The 16671-nt window shown below is 42.8% G+C and overlaps 1 protein-coding gene and 1 long non-coding RNA gene across 4 annotated transcripts in view; one reads left to right on the top strand and one right to left on the bottom strand.

Moving 5' to 3' along the window:
* Positions 1-181: 181 nt before the first annotated feature.
* Positions 182-15403, top strand: LOC141413744 (uncharacterized). The gene is made up of 3 exons (XR_012438609.1): positions 182-927; positions 1270-3042; positions 14838-15403. It is a non-coding gene; the product is annotated as an uncharacterized lncRNA (long non-coding RNA).
* The window catches only part of Npepps (aminopeptidase puromycin sensitive), an 84655-nt gene continuing 81606 nt past the window's right edge, over positions 13623-16671 (bottom strand). For all 3 annotated transcript variants that reach the window (XM_074045919.1, XM_074045918.1, XM_020159200.2), the window contains one exon: positions 13623-15157. In XM_074045919.1, the coding sequence (XP_073902020.1) occupies positions 15005-15157 (153 nt within the window). In that variant the 3' untranslated portion in view covers positions 13623-15004. The remainder of the gene's footprint in view (positions 15158-16671) is intronic.

Below are 16671 nucleotides of genomic sequence, written 5' to 3'. Positions count from 1 at the left end.
CTCTCTTCTTCCTTCCGCCCTCCTAATGGGCTGCTGGTGGAGGCGGCAGCTGCTCCTCTAGCGGCGGGGGAGGGACCCCGGGGGCAGCGCAGAGCGCGGCTGCTGCTCCGATGGCGGAGGGAGAAAAAAGGAAAGGAGGCAGTAAGTGAGCGGCGGCTCGCTGGGAGGGAGAGAGAGGGCGGGAGGAAGGCGGAGGGATATTCGGACCGGACCTCGCCGAGGCGGCACCGCGCTCTGCAGCAATTGGCTGATGCCGTGGCCACGCGGAATTTCCAATTGGCCATGCGGTTAGCGTTGAAGGGTCATCTTGTGCCCATTCGTCCGCGGGTTTCAAGGCCTGGATTGGTTAGGCGGGCAACGGAATGCGACACGTGGATTGGTTGAGAGGAGGGACGTTGGGGTGGGGCAGGCGAGATCCGGCTACCGATTGGGTTGGCCTGGTAAAGGCCTGGAGCTCAGACCGGCTGAGCGCGGAGGGGGGGAGGTGGGCCGAAGGCAAGTCTCGGATCCTGCCCGATACTAGACGTTAGATACTAGACGTTGATGGGATAGGGCGCTAGGAAGAACAGGGGAGAGGAGTTTGGGGTCGCTGCGCGGAAAGGTGGGAGTTTACCAGCTGCTTTAGGAGCCCGGCGCGGGGGACGACGGGACGCCCCGGAAAGGGGCGGAGCTGTTTGCCGGCCGCCTGGGTTGCGGTTGGGAAAGCGCCGGCACTCCGAGGGGCGTGTTGAGTGAAGGTTTCGCGGGCTTGAGCGGGGGCCGGGAGAAGGGGGCGGGGGCAGGCGGGGACCGTTAAAGGCCTGCACCGCGCCTACAGGAAGCTGCTGTAACGACAACTTTAGGGACAAAGCTCTCAGCTGGGAAGGACCCTGAAGACCATGTGGTTCAACTTCCAATTTGCGGATGTGGAAACTGAAGCCCCAGAGGGTATGGATGGAATTTATCTAAGGTCACACAGCCGGTTAGTGACTTGGTGGACTGGGCTCAAGCTCTCCTAACTGCTCTTAGTTGTACACGAAGCTTTCCCTCCAAGGTGTGCCCGTAGGCCTCTGAATGGAGCTTGAGACGTGCTGTTATAAAGTCATTTAGGAGTGGGCTAACGACTACTTGATGGGCTAGAAATAGAAATGTTTCACCTTCTATAAAGGCATAACTTTGAATCAGAAAGTGTGTTACAGGGCTAAAGGATCACGGTTCTTGGCCTTTTTTAAAATCCCGTACTCTGGAGGAAAAACTCATGCAAAGCTTTTTTTTTTTTTTTCCCTAAAGCAACCTGCTCCTGACCTTGGTACCCCGGCTCCACGTTAAGAATTACTGGAATTGTTACATTTTCACCATACTGATCCAGGACGAATTGGCTTTTAGAGCTCTTTACCATGTAGCTTGAACTTGTGAGACGATTGCCCTGCACTAGTCACACTACAATCTTTTTGCCCAAGGACCACTCGAGAATTAGGAAAGCTTGGCCAGCTACCTTTCATCTTGAGAAGCAAAAGTGGTCTTTGTGCTGAAGGTATCTGCACTTTTGAAGCAAGGAGGTAGGGGCACCATTCCACACATTGTGTTGTGACTTAACAGTTCCCTAATCCAGCCATTGCTCTATTAACTGTGGAAGAGCTGTCCTGTGTGTGTAACTGTTAGAAGTCAATGAAGGAAGATGACATCTCTGAAAATCCTTGAGTTGGATTTACATGTATCACCCACAGTACATTACAAATGATCCACAATTTGTTTCCAAGTCAACTGCTGTCCAGTACCTTGCTGGGCCACCTTTTCTGCCTCAACATAAGTCATAATACAGTGAAGGGAAATGGATTTTTTTTTTTTTTGAGACAGTCTCAATTTGTAGTCCAGACTGTGGACTGGAACTCACCATGAACCCCAGGCTGACCTTAAACTTAAAATCCTGCCTCAGCCTCCTGAGCACCGGGATTACAGGCCTCACCCAGCATGCCTGACTCAGCAAATGGAATCAGTTAAAATGAGTTTCTGGCATGGTAACACATACCTGTATTCTCAGCACTTGGGAGACTTAAATTTGTTGTTTTAGTTGAACTAAGGTTATGATGGTGCTGTTTATAGTCCTTATCAAAAGTAGTCACTCCTATGAAGTTGCCTGCCTGACTTCATTTCCCAACTTCAGCCCTTAGCCTGTGTGAAGAGTTTCCTCATGTGTAAAATGGAGCTAATAATTGCACCTTCCTTATAGAACTTTTGGGAGAATTTAAGTGAGATACATGCTGAGTGCTAGGAACACTGCTTAGCACATGGTCTCTTACCTATTTAGCATGTACTTTGGGCTAAGCTGGTAATTCTTCATCCATGTCCAATTAGGGAAGATAGACTTCGGTCAGTTCATGTCTCAAACAAATAAATGGAAAGTTGTGAAAGGGACACATGTTAAGGAATGACCTGTCTGGCTTATGGAAAGCTTACCTGAGGAAGGGAGAAGAGTCGTTCTAGGGGAGAGGGAGGAATAGCATGTGCAGAGATCTGGTGCAAAGGAGACGGGGTTGCAAGGAGCTCATGGTACCCAAAACAACAAGGGACTGAGAACTAGAGTGTTGAATAGGGACAAAGCCGTAGGAAATCTTGCATGTTGTGCAAGTCATCTTGTCTGTATCCTAAGAGCAAAGGGGAGCTATAGAAAAGGTTTTTGTTTGCTTGCTTGTTTTGAAATAGGGTCTCACTAGTCCAGGCTAGCCTCGAACTCTCCATCCTCCCATTTCAGCCTCCTGAATGCTGGTATTAGTTGTGTGCCACTATACTCTCCTGGAAAGGTTTTAAGGATAGTGGTGGCAGGGGTGGAGGTTTAGATAGAAAGGGGAAAGTAGCTGGTACAGGGAGATCATCACAATAATCTAGATAGAATTGGTATTTGTAAAAAGGAAAAGGGTGAAAGTAATGGTAGAAAGAGAGATTGATGGCAAAATTAATTGAACTTGGTGATTGATTGGAAGAGGAAGGTGTCCACTGATGCCTGGTAGATTTCTGGCTTGCACTGTGGAACAGATGGATGGCACTTTGCATCTTCTTCCAAAGGTAAGAATTGGAACCCACTTGGTTTATTAGAATAGGGAGTGGTGCTTGGGGCTTCAAGTTGCATTTCTTGTGGATTACATAGGTTTTGATGTGTTATTTAACAATCTTTTTTTTTTTTTTTTTTTTGGTGATGCTGGGGATTGAGCCCAGGCTACCAGGCAAGCATTGAGCTACTGAACTGCATCCCCAGAACAAAATTTTAGTTAAAAAACAAGTGCTGAAATTAAAAAGACTGGGTTTCAGTCCTGCCACTTCTGTCGGTTGGTCTGAAAACTACCTAACTTTTGGGATCTGTGAAATGGGAGAATCTGCCCACATTGGAAGCCTGTGCCTAAAGGAAGCCTGTTTGGGAAGGTGCAAAGTGCTCCCCATACTCCTAAGCACATGAGATCACTCCTTTTCCCACCTTGTCCCCCAGTAGCACACAGCAAAGCCAGCTGAGCTGAAGAGGGGCTCAACCTTTCCTGGCTGGCTCTGAGGAAGGATGGAGATGAATGTGACACTGGAAGTCTGAGAGCCCTAGTGTTGGGGCAAACTACATCACTGTTTAACACAACACTTCTTCCAACAACTTTAGGAAGGTGTGAGAAAAGAAAAGCAGCGAGACTTCCTGCTCTTACACCTTCAACTCTCAGAGGCAGAGAGACTTAACCTTAAACACTTCTCTGTCTCCAACCTCTTCCCTTTACTGAATAAACCTTCTTGTGGTTCCTTGTAACCCCCAGACTCCTTCCCACCACAGATCTCCTGGTCCCAGGACTTTGGCATTTGCTATCCTTCCCCCAGAAGGAACTTAGTTGGTTCCTTCTCATTACTTATATCACTGCTTCAGAGATGCCAGCCTCCTGAACACCCTTTTTTGGTGGGACTGGAGTTTGAGCTCAGGGCTTCACATTTGCAAAGCAGGCACTCTACCATCTGAGCCACATCTGTCCATTTTGTTCCGGTTATGTTTTGGAGATGGGATCTTGGGAACTATTTGCCCTGGCTGGCATTGAACTACCATCATCCTGATCTCAGCCTCCCAAGTAGCTTGGGTTACAGGCTTGAGCTACTGGTGCCCGACTCCTGAGTGCTCTTTTTGATGACAGGCCTTTTCTCTCTTCAGCACATCTCTCATTACTTGAACTGGTCTTTTACCGCCACTCCACTTTAGAATGCATGGTCCATGAGGTGACTGTCTTGTTTATTGGTTAAAATGGTGCCTGGCATATAATAGGTGCTCAACTATGTATTAAGTGGATGAAGCAGACACAAGGAAACATGAAGCATGTCTGTATGGCTCATGAGAAGTGTCTGTAGCTTTATTAAAGGTGCTATAACTTAGCTTCATTCTTTCTGGTGTCAGTCACAATGGCCCCCACTGGTACCTTTGATGAGATTAAGCCAGCCACCTGACTGTATCCTGTAGGAGATACCTTTCTGGGTTTTTTTTGGTTTTTGTTCTGGTGTTGCTGAGGGTTGAACTAAGGGTTAGGCAAGTACTCTACCATTTAAGATATTCCTCCAGTACTTTTGCATTTAGTTTTTCAGATAGGGTCTCTCATTTTTGCCTGGGCCTGCCTGACACCATGATCCTCCTACCTCTACCTCCCAAGTAGCTGGTACCACAGGTGTGTACCACCACACCCCCCCCCAGCTTATGGTTGAGATAGGGTCACTAACTTGCCTGGGCTGGCATTAAATTGCAATTTCTATCTCTGCCTCCTAAGTATCCATTTCTGTTTTCAAGGCTATACTCTTGTTCAAATTGCTCATTCACTATAGTGGCTCCCCACTCCCCAGGGCATTTTAAGTATAACATCAGAATTTGACAAGAAAGGTACAAACCAATTGTTGCTGTGGAGCTAAAATTTCAGCAGAAGGAAAGAGGTTTTTTTTCTTTTCCCCTGGCTTAATTATGAAAAGACTTAGTAGACAAGGGAGGATATAAGCTAAACCAAAATTATTTGCAACAGTTTGTAAATAAAGAGATTGTTCAGGAGGTAGAAGGAGGAGGATCACAAGTTCAAGACCAGCCTGGGTTACATAGTTAGACAGTGTCTCAAAAAAAAAATTGCAATGAAGCCTTCAACAAAGGCTGTGCGTGTTGATATCTCCACTTTCCTGCTGTGTAATCCTGCAGCATGCTTCTTTAACCCCCATGTCTCAGTTTTCTCATCTGCAAAATGGGATCGTAGACTCAGCAGAGTTAACATGGGTGTAAGACCTGTACAACAGTGATGCAGGTGCCTAGGAGAGCCAGCCCTGCTCTGCTGTATATTGAAACAATTTTTTTGTGGTGCTGGGGATAAACCCAGGACCTTGGCACATGCTGGGCAAAGCACCATGTTTTGTTTTTTTTGCAATACTGGGGTTTGAACTTGGGGCCTGTAACCTGAGCCACTCTACCAGTCCTTTTTCATGATGGGTTTATTTGAGGTAGGGTTTCATGAACTATTTGCTCAGGCTGACTTTGAACCATAATCCTCCTCATCTAGGCCTCCTTAGTAGCTAGGATTACAGGCAAGCACTTTTACCACGGAGCTACACCCCAGCCCAGTATATTGAAATTCTTAATTTTTCAACATAGGGCACTGAAAATTATGTAGGCAGACCTGATTTGCTTTACAGGATTACGGTAAAATCCTAAAAAGTTAATACATGTAAACATCTTAGAGCAAAAAGGGCTAGAATATAATGAGGGTTCAGTAAGTACTCCCTCTTACTGCTGTTCTCTGAATTCATAGCAGTATAGCTAACACCACCTTATAGTTTAGCTTTTAAATAGCCAACAAATATTTTTGAATGCCTGCTTCATTAAGGTCCTGAATGGGTTACAAAAATAAATATGACAGTACTTTCTGTCCTTTGAAAAATAAAGCTTGTGTTTTTAAAATACCAATTGGTAATAAGATAAGATATGTCAAATGAAGACTGCAGGAAATTTTATTTTTTTTGGCAGTACTGGTGCTTGAACTCAGGGCCTCATCCTTGCTAGGCAGGTACTCTACTACTTCAATCACTCCACCAGCCTTTTCTTGTGTGTGTGTTTTTTTTTTTTTAAGATTGTGTCTTGAGAACATTTGCCTTGGGTTCGGCTTTGAGCCACCTGATCGCTGCCTCCAGAGTAGCTAGGATTACAGGCATGAGCCATCAGCACCCAGCAGGAATTTTTTTTTTAATACAGGTTTTTGAACCCCACCTTCAGAAGGTCTTTGGAGTCTTATCAGTCTCTAGGTGATTTTAATGAGCAGTCTGGTTAGAAAACACTGACATTAACTCTAGGGAGGCCACGTGGGATGGAGGCGAAAAGCTTGGCATTGGAGTCAGGCTAGGTACAAGTCCTAGCCCTGCATTTTATAGGCTCCCTTTGATTAAATTCTTTAGTCTCTCAGTTCCTTCATCTGTAGACATAAAAATCCAGCATATGATAGCTAATCATTATTATATTGTACGTTTTTCTACTTGTGTGTTTATTTTTCCCAGTGGTCCATGAGCAACTTGATGGCAGGCTCTCAAAATAAAAAAAATTACCATTATAACCTTTTTACTTATTTGTTTATTGGTTTTAGAGCTTCACTATACTGCCCGAGCTGGCACTCCCCAAACTCCTGGGCTACAGTGACCCTCCCTCAGCTGCTGGCACAGCATCTTGGTTAACCATGCACACCAGCATGCCTTGCTTAATGCTAATATCTGTTAATCCTCTAGCTCACTCCCCAAATGACCAAATGAGGGATACCACATGCATGGGTCCTGGTCTATGTCAGGAGAATGGGATGGATACAAATTCAGATGCCGCCCTGGGCCTGTCACAGAACCTCATAGAGGATCTAATTAACATGGGGGCTGATGTGCATGCTGGCCACAAACCAGTACTTGGTTCTAGATGTTTATGCCAGTTCTTCTGATTTTTCAAGAAAAGCTAGAGACCTGGATTTTTAATTTTCTTGATTTTTTTTTCGGGGGGGTGGGACTGGGGTTTGAACTCAGGGCTTCACACTTGCAAAACAGGTGCTCTACTGCTTGAACCACACCTCCGGTCCATTTTTTTGCTCTGGCTATTTTAGAGATGGGGTCTTGTGAACTATTTGCCCAGGCTGTCCATGAACCATGATCCTTCTGATCTCAGTCTCCCAAGTAGCTAGGATTACAGGTGTGAGCCACCAGTGTTGTGGTGAGACAGTTTTGCTATGTAACCCAGACTAGCATCAAACTCTTGGGATCCTTCCTGTCTCTGCTTCCCAGGTGCTGGTGTTATAAGCATATAACACCACACCAGTACAAATACCTTGATTTTTAAAAGCCAGCATTTAAATTTTCAAAAAGACTTGAAAAACATCGTGTAGGGGTTTGCCCAGTGGTGCACAAGGCATTAGGCTCAATCTCCAGCACTGTAAAAGAAAAAAAAAAAAAAAGCATTGTGTAGATCAAAGGAAAAAATGCTAGCTTCCAGCCTTTAGTGTGCTGGACTGCAGAACATTTTCTACAGTCTGTGGCTTCTGGGGTAGAATTGTGTCTGGTTTGTTCTCCCAAGCACCAGAAAGTGGTGTAGAAATGGGGGCTCAGTCAATCAAATGCGTACTTCTGTACTTGGGTATTATTTAACATATTGTAGGCAGAGAGGAAACAGCTCAGAATGAACCACTTGAATTTTCCATATTATGTTGGTGCTGGTCATACTGGAGAAGTAAACCCAAGTCTCTCATCCATTGTGTGGATTTTACTACTGAGCATGTGAACTTCTTGGAGTCATCATAAGTACTGACTTGCAAAGTGCTGACTTTCCCTCAAATGTAGTGGAGGTGCTAATTGAGATGATACTTTTGCAGCCATCAGCTCAGAGGAGTGTAACATTTTTGTATCAATGGCAGTTTCTACAAAAGTTGAACTAAAAGATGTTGGGGCCAAGCTCTGGCTGGAAGAAATGAAGAAAAAGAAGGCTCTAGTGGATTTGCCCTGGTGGGTTTGAGGAGGCAGAATGCTGATCTTTTCTGGGGTCAGTGAGGAGTTGAGAAATACACATCGCCATAAATGGTCTGATCCTGCTCCCAACAGTTGAGCTCACCCCCAGGCCTCATCTCACACTGGAAGTCCCAGCTGAAATACCTTTCTGACTTTTCCATCAGTTCTCTGGAATAGGTCAGGGTTTTAGAGAGTATTTCATATTCCTAGGAGGAGGTTTGAACTCTAGGCAGTTTAATAGTAATAAATATTAATAGTATTGCTGTAATGCTTTATAATTTACAAAGACCTTCACTTGTACTTCATGTTGCTCCCTGATAATGTTCTGAAATGGCCACAATTATTCCCACTTTTCAGATGAGGAATCTAATGTCTTCCCATTATCCTTTAGACTTCAGGATCTTTAACATGACCTAAGTCCTTCCCTGATTTGATCCTTGCCTACCTCTCTCGCACCACTTTCTCCATGCTTGGTTTATTTTAGCTATCTTGGATTTATTTTATCTTTGTGTGTGTGTGTGGTGGGGGCGTACTAGGATTTGGCAGTGCTCTACCACTTGGGTCACTCTGCCAGCCCCTCCCTCCCTCCCTCCCTCCCTCCCTCCCTCCCTCCCTTTCTTCCTTCCAAGAAAGACCAGAGGTTTATTAAGCAAAGAGGAAAAGAGAAGAAAAGCCATTCGGGAGGAGTTTCAGTCTGAGCCCCTGCCAGCCCTTTTTGTATTGGTTATTTCTGATACAGGTCCAGTCTGGACCATGATCCTGCTATTCGTGCTTCCCTGCACAGCTGGGATGACAGGCACATACTTCCACATCCGGCCATTGGTTGAGATGGGGGGAGGGGAGGCTGTTCCATGAACTTTTTGCCTGGGCTAGCCTTGAACCATGATCCTACCCATCTCTGCCTCCTAAGTAATTAGAATTACAGGTGTGAGCCGTTGCACCTGGCCTTGTTCTAACTACAGATTCTTTGCACATGTTTCTTTTGCTTACAACACTTTCCTTTTCCTCTCCTCTGTCTGGTTTGCAACTTTTTATCATTCAAGGTCGCAGTTTAGCATAATTTCCTTAAGGGAGTGTTTCCTAAATACTCAGGCTACCTTTGACTCCCTGGTAATGCCTTGGATCCATAGCACCCTGCACTTTCCATTCCAAAGACATACTTAAATTTACTCATTCAAGGGCTAGGTGGGGCTCTTTGGTAGAGTGCTTGCCTAGCATGCTCTGGGTTCCACTCCCAATATTGTGGAAAAAAGTTAATTCGATGTCTTGTGTCTGTGCTAGATCCTAAGCTCTGTACGGGCAGAGACCCAGAAACCTAGTCTGCCTTGTTCGATAACAATAACTTTATTATTTATTTATTTATTTTGTTAACAATAACTGTAGAACTTGGTACAATATGCTTTTGCCATGAAAGCATTTGTAACCACTGTCTGCTGTCTGCATGGCCGTGGAAGTAGTGCATTCTGACCTTTGCCTTGAATACTGCCCTCACGTCCAGTGCTGTGGGACTTTTCTGACAAGGTTCTCCTGATATTTCAATAATTGAGGTCCTTTGATCAGTGACAAAAAAATGTTCATCTGCTGCACCACATTTAAGATTGTGAGGCTAGAGGACAGTGTAACTCTATTATAACAGCTAGAAAAGGCCTCCTGTTTCTATGGTGCTCACATGCCAATGGGAACCTTTATCCAGGATCCTGGACATTGTTGAGGGTGGGCTGCAGATGACAGTGACATTTAAAGCTACCCACACTATTTCCATCCCAGGTCCTTCCTGGATTTAGTGCACACTTGGATCATATACAAATGATGCCCATTTGTCTTGTGTGTGTGTGTGCGTGTGCTGGAGATTGAACCCAGCAGCAGTCTATCACTGAGTTATATCCCCAGCCTTGGCATATTTGTTGGAAGGAGTGAGGTATAATCACCAAATTAGTGGGGCAAACAGGAGTGGAAGTAATACAGTTGCTCAGGCTAGAGTGGCAGGCATTCAGCGGGTAAGCAAGCCCCAGTGGGAGGAACTCAGCCGCATTTCCACAACACCAGCAAGCTAAAGTCTCTGCAGGTTGGGAATATGTGAGGATTTTTTTTTTTTTAAGCCTGCTACATCCCACCAAAGTTTTTGTGAAATCATCCTGTAACTTCCTAAATCCAGTTAATGGTGATATATTAATTTATAGCTAAACACTACAATAGTGTATATAATTAAAGCTTTCATCCCAAACATGGTACAGTTCACATCTCCAGTGAGGAAAGAATGCTGAGTGAATTCATTACACAAGCCACTTAAAACTAATTGAGCCAGGAGCTTAAAGCCACGTTCCTCAAATATGTGCACTTAACATTAGGATGTCAGGCTGAAAACATCCATGAACCAATGAATCTAAACAAGGAAGAAGCACTTCTCCCCGGTATCCATTTACCAATTATGACTGTTCCCATGTTGTCTTTGGCAAGCATAACATCAGGGGTGGCAGGCCTGATGAACCTAGCACACTGAACTTCAAAAGGCAGACACTAAAAATATGTGGCACTGGTTACATGGGGACCTAAAAATACGCCAAATGCATAAACATAACTATGGAAGAAAAAGCCCCAAACTTACTTACTGACTCTGGGAGAAGGGTTTATAAGCAGAGATGTCATTTTATTTTATTTTTTTTCAAAAGATGAGTTCTATGTTGCTCAGGCTGGTCTCATATCACATTCCTGGGCTCAATTCTCCTGCCTCCAGCCTCCTAAGTAGATGGTACAAGCATAAGCCCTCATGCCTGGCTTGTATTTATTTTCCTTCAATGTTTGGAAAATGAGTATTTTATTTTTGGTACTGGGGATTAGTCTTGCACATGCTAACCACATGCTCTGCCATTGAGCTACATCCCTACCCTGAAAAGAAAGTTTTAAATGAACAGGGCTTAGTGATACAGTGTTCTTAGATAAATAGCAAATTGTTACAATAAGGTTGTAAAAGGAAAATGTAACAATTTTCTATCCTATACAAAAAATACAGGTACTAGAAAAGGGTGGTCCCTAGTAGCTTTTTCAGGGATGAGTATGATGTTTTATCTGTGCTGTCCAATACAGTAATCATGAACCATCTGTGGTTAACTAGCACTTGAGATATGGTTGTACAACTGAGCCAGTTAATTTCTTTATTTAATCAATTTAAATAGCCGCATATGGCTAATAGTTACTTATTAGACAGACAGGTATTTGCTGAGAATGAGAAAGAAGAACATCAGCAGGGGCAGAGAAGCTCAGCTTTCATAGCCAAAAAATCTCATGTAAGTCATACACTGTTTTGTTGTTCATTTGGTATAGACACCAAGAGAAAAACTACAAAAATAACATGAATTGAGAAGCATTTCTTTATAAGGCCACAGCATTAACTTCATCCTACTACATCCCTCCTTTACATTCTTCTGACTTTCAAGTGCTCCACCAATAAAAAAAACTGACCTATTAGAAAATCAGTGATCAGATTATCCATCTTCATTCATCTCAAAACATTTTAAGTGCTTTGTACTCTTCTAAGTTGTTTCCATCTCTCCTCCATCATTTTGTATTCTCCCACTATTAGCCCTTTACTACACTGATTTTTCTTCTTTAGAATTACAAATACACATTAAGAAGGAATGTGCCCATTTACCTGAAGGTAGAGATCAAGCCCAGCCTAGGCAAAAAGCGAGGACCTCCTCTGACTACCTCAATCCATAAGATGCACAACTGTGATCCCAACTATGTAGGAGGCTGTAGGTAGGTATATCTGAGGCCAGCCCAAGACAAAAAACATGAGACCCTACTTCAAAAATAACTAAAGCAAAAAAGGGCTAGGGATGGGGCTCAAGTGGAAGAGCTCCTGCCTACCAAGCAAGAAGCCCTGAGTTCAAACTCCAATACTGTCACACACACAAAAAAAATCACAAAGTAATCAGTGCCCTAATAAATTGAGTGGATTGAAATGGCAGCGCAAGGCAATACACCTACACAATGTATCAAACTGATGACAAAGATTAAGGTTGTTTAGGGTAGAGGTCAGAGATGTCTCAGTGGACCATACTGGTATAGTCAATCAAACCATAGCAGTGGTGTGCGTGTGTGTGTATTTTTTCCCCCTTTGGTGGTACTGGGGTTTGAACTCAGAGCTTTGTGCTTGCTATAGGTGCTCTACAGCTGAGCCACATCCCCCACCCTAGATTAAAAAAACTTCTTTTTTGGGCTATCATTTTAAAATTTTTTGGTGATACGGGGGTTTGAACTCAGGGCCTCATGCTTGCTAGGCAGGCACTCTTGCTCAAGCCACTCCATCAGCCCCACTTTTGCTTTTTGTTTGTTTGGTTATTTGAACCAGGGACTTACTATGTAGCCCAGGCTGGCCTTGAACTTTTGATCCTTCTGCCTCAGGAGGATCCAGTGCTGGGATTACAGATGTGCTTATCATCCTGGTTGGCATATAGTATATCTGCTGTCAGCTGTTGGCAAACTCCCTGAGAAAGCACAGATCATGATAGTAAACTATGTTCCTTCTCTGCTGCTAATTCCACCCTAATGCTGGAAACAGCAGTTCAGTAGTAAAAGTCATAGCTGCTAGATACCAGCAATGGAATCAAAGGAGCAGGGTTCTTTACAAATGGCAGTAACAATGCAGTCAACATTCATCCAACTCTGCCATCTGTCAGAACATTTGCCATCAAACTTAATTGGTAGAACCACCACAGTTTTCTGATTTGGTTTCCTAGAGAAAGTTGCTTGGCTTAATGCTTTGCCATTATCAGGGTCTCTTTATCTGCTACTCTTGCATCTGAAAGAAACCAAACCATCAATCACTTTGTACTAGGATTGGTACAAAAAGGCATGGTTCTTCTTGGCTAGGTATTTTGTATTATCAGAAAAGATAATCCCATAACAACAACAAAAAAATCAACTCTGAAATCCTAAAACTAGCATCTAGTATGAGGAAGGGCTCAGAGTATAGATCAGTGATAGAACACTTGCCGTGGTATGTTTTGAGGCCGAGTTTGATCTCCTGCACAGCAAAGGAGAAAAAAACAGAAACAAGATACAAAGAGGAGATTCAGTTTTATCAGGCAATTTATTATTCAGTTAAGAATCATGTAGCTCAGTGGTAGAGTGCTTGCCTAGCATACTATAGGTCCTGGGTTCAAAGCCCACACTGTGACACCCCCTTCCTCATAGATTTTTTTTCTTCCCCTCCCTCCACCCTGACCCCATCTCCTGTCCTCCAACTGTATTAGAGTTTGAACTCAGGGCCTCCCACTTGCTAGGCACATGCTCTACTCCAAACAACACCCCTGGCTATTTTTGCTTTAGTTGTATCTGTGATAGGGTCTCACATTTTGCCTGAGGCTGACCTCAGACCAAGATCCTCCTATGTAAGCCTCATGGATAGCTGGATTACAGGTACACACCATCATGCGTGGATATTTGTTGAGTTGGAGGGGGTCTTACTAATTTTTTGCCTGGTCTGGCTGTGATCCTTCAGACTTCCACTCTCCATACCTGGCTTATGTTTTCTTAAACAATACTATGGTTGGTAGTCAAACATTTTGTAATTTTGTATCACAGAAAAGTTTTCAGCTTATCAGAGGATAAAAGAAATCAGGACATCAATCTCACATTGACATTTTTATTAACGCCAACTGTTTTTTAATTATTATTTTTTTAAAACGATAGCACAAAAATGTTTCAAGGAAGCAGTCTTGCAATCTGATAACCTTCCAAAATACAGTTAAGCCACACCAAATATGAATTTCTGTTAATAACACAAAAATTTTAAGAAAAATATAAAGAAAAGGAAAAAGAAAAAAGGTAGGGAAATAGGAAAGGGAAAAGATTTACAGTTAAAACTTACTGGATTAGCTAGGTGAGGCTCGTTAGTAGGATACACTGTTGAAGCAGAGTGGCACACACAGGTGTACAGTCTTTGTTTTTGAAACCAGTCACCACTAATGTATGGCCCACAACAGTTACGACTGGCATCTCACGTGCACAAAATGAACCAGGAGAAGCCAGGGTTGAGTTGATACTGTTATGAAAGGTTCAATAGTTGGCTTGTTAGACAACTAAGACCTAGTACTTTTAGCAGAATCACTCCTTCAGAAAGGCCTGGCTAAAAACCTTTTTACTTCTGTTGTCTCATCTAATATGTATTTCGGGGTTCTTAAAAGTCATCTTAAGAAAGAAAAAAATATTGTATATCAATTTCTCTTATTCAATGTGGCTATGAAAGTTGTTTCCTTATCATTTCTTGCTCTCTAAGAACATTAGGGTTGAGGGTAGAGTAACTAAAGGGAGGAAAAACCCAGAACAGGGTAGGCTTTTTTTGTTTTAACTTTTTTTTTTTTTTTTTTTTTTTGGCCAAGGGGGTTCACACAGAAGGGAGGCAAGGAGGAAAACTACAATCCGTGGTTCAGATTGAGTTTATGAAGGAAAAAGATGTCTTCCTGGTCAGTCCCCATGCCAAAAAAAAAAAAAAAAAAAAAAACCACCCAAAAACTTGGAATTATGCACAGACTCTGACTATGTTATATCACCTATCAGCCTTTTGTGTTTAACCATTCCCAGCAATGGACACGACCCTGGGCTTGTAGGCTGCTTGCAGAACCCAAGAACCTACTTCACAAAAATCCTCTTCCCTAGAAGCCTCTTTTTTCCTTTTTTGGTAGGTTATAAAAACAGAACATTTGTCATTAACAGGTGAGTGTTAAATACTTTTAACCACTGACAAGGCTTCAGGAAGTTTCACAGTTTCATTATGCTCTATTTTATTACTATCATATTTACATTTTTATTTTTTTGCTGAATTGCTGATTTTCCTTTTTCAATAGAATTTAATTCTGGAGTGTGAGCAGGAACCAGTTAACTACATTCATTGTCCAACCCCCACTGGTTTGAAAGAAGACTCCAAATTCTTGGCATATGAATCAGCTGTTCGGTAGCTCCACCTCAGCCCTGAAGCGAAGCAGCAAAACCGCAGCAGCAGCCTGCGCAGGGTTCACACTGCCTGTGGTGAGGCTTTTCTCTGGAGGAGGTACTGATGGATGCTCTCAGCATCTCTCTTTAGCCAAGCAGCATTCAGCAGGATATTTTCACAACACTGCTGGATGGTACGCTCAGCCGAAGGAGCTGGATGACTCTCAAAGAAAGCCTGGTATAAAACAATCCAGAATGTAAAATCACTGCTAGCAAAAGCAAGAAGTTAATGTCACAGCTATGAAAAAATACCCCTGGGTCTACATAAAGGACCAATAAGCCTCAATCATGAGAATTGACCATTTCCACCCTTAGGCTAAAACAAGTAACTCTTTGGTCCTACATATAGGAATCCTCCCCCAAATATTAAGTGTGTAAAATCTAATCAAAGATAATAATAAAGAGACAAACCTACTACTTACTTTCTTTTAGGCTACTATCTAATGATTAATCTTGGCTTTGGTCTCAAATGTGGAACTTGAATCTAGGCTTGGTCATTGTACCAGGCCTGTTTTAGTAAATTAACAGCCTTCAATCTCAGTTTTCTCATCTATGAAAAAATATTTACTCCAGTAGGTTAGAGACAACCCACACAAACATTTAGTAAAATACCTGGCAGGGAGTACTTAAGGACTAAACACATTTTGGCTGCCTCAAGTAACAATTCATTTTCAAGGGATGATAAAACTAAGAGGTTGAAATTGCTGCTATACCCTAATAATAAAATAATCCAGAGTCTCACATTTTTCATAGAATAAAACTAATTTGAGTTTCTTATAGCTGATCACATTGCTTGATTAAAAGCTAAACTATGTTCTTTTTTTGGGGGAGGAGGGCAAGGCTAATGTTTGGATTTGGGGCCTTGCACTTGCTAGGCAGGTGCTCTACCACTTGAGCCATGTTCCTAGCCCCAAATAAACTATTTTCTAATGAGTTCATCCAGTTTCATAGAAAACAAAGCAGCTCTTAAATACTAACCAGCAAAATGGTCAGGCCCTCTCCTTTTGAGTTCCTCATCAAAGTTGTAAAAGAGAAAATAACTAAATGATCAAATTAAGTCTAGAATTCAGTAGCCCTATTTACACAGACGACAATGGCTTATGCTCCAAGGTTCCTAATCATGATTGGGTTCTTAGGACCAGAATTAGATACAAGTCTTCTTCCAGTTCCATCTCAACAAACAGCACCAACATCTACATACCAGAAACCTGGGAATTATCCTTGATTCTTTTTTTTTTTCTTCCCATTTATGTTCACAACACAGAGAAACCATTCAGTAAATACTGTTGAACTAAAAATAAAAATCAACCCTTGAATCTCTTTCATTCCTCTAACTTCCATCACTACTTCTACCTTACTCTAAGCTACTGTCATTCTTATTGGAGAGTCAGCATCCCAATCCCTTCCCCTTCTCTTCTTTACCAGATTTTTTTTTTTTTTTTTTTTTTTGGTGGCACTGGGTTAAAAACTCAGGGCCTCAAGCTTGCTAGGCAGCTGTTCTACCACTTAAGTCACACTCAGCCCAAGAAATTCTTGTTTTTGTTTTTGTTTTGGTGGCACTAGGGTTTGAACTCAGGGCCTCACACTTGCTAGGCTGGTGCTCTTACCGTCTGAGCCATTCTGCTAGCCCCTTGCCCAAAAAATTCTTAACATGGTCTCTAAGGCATGCTTTACATGGTTTGATTCCTA

Source organism: Castor canadensis, chromosome 11 (genome assembly GCF_047511655.1).
Source record: "Castor canadensis chromosome 11, mCasCan1.hap1v2, whole genome shotgun sequence".
NCBI classification, from domain to species: Eukaryota; Metazoa; Chordata; class Mammalia; order Rodentia; family Castoridae; genus Castor; species Castor canadensis.
Note: the sequence above shows the minus strand (reverse complement) of the source record. Positions and strands in the feature narration are given on the sequence as shown.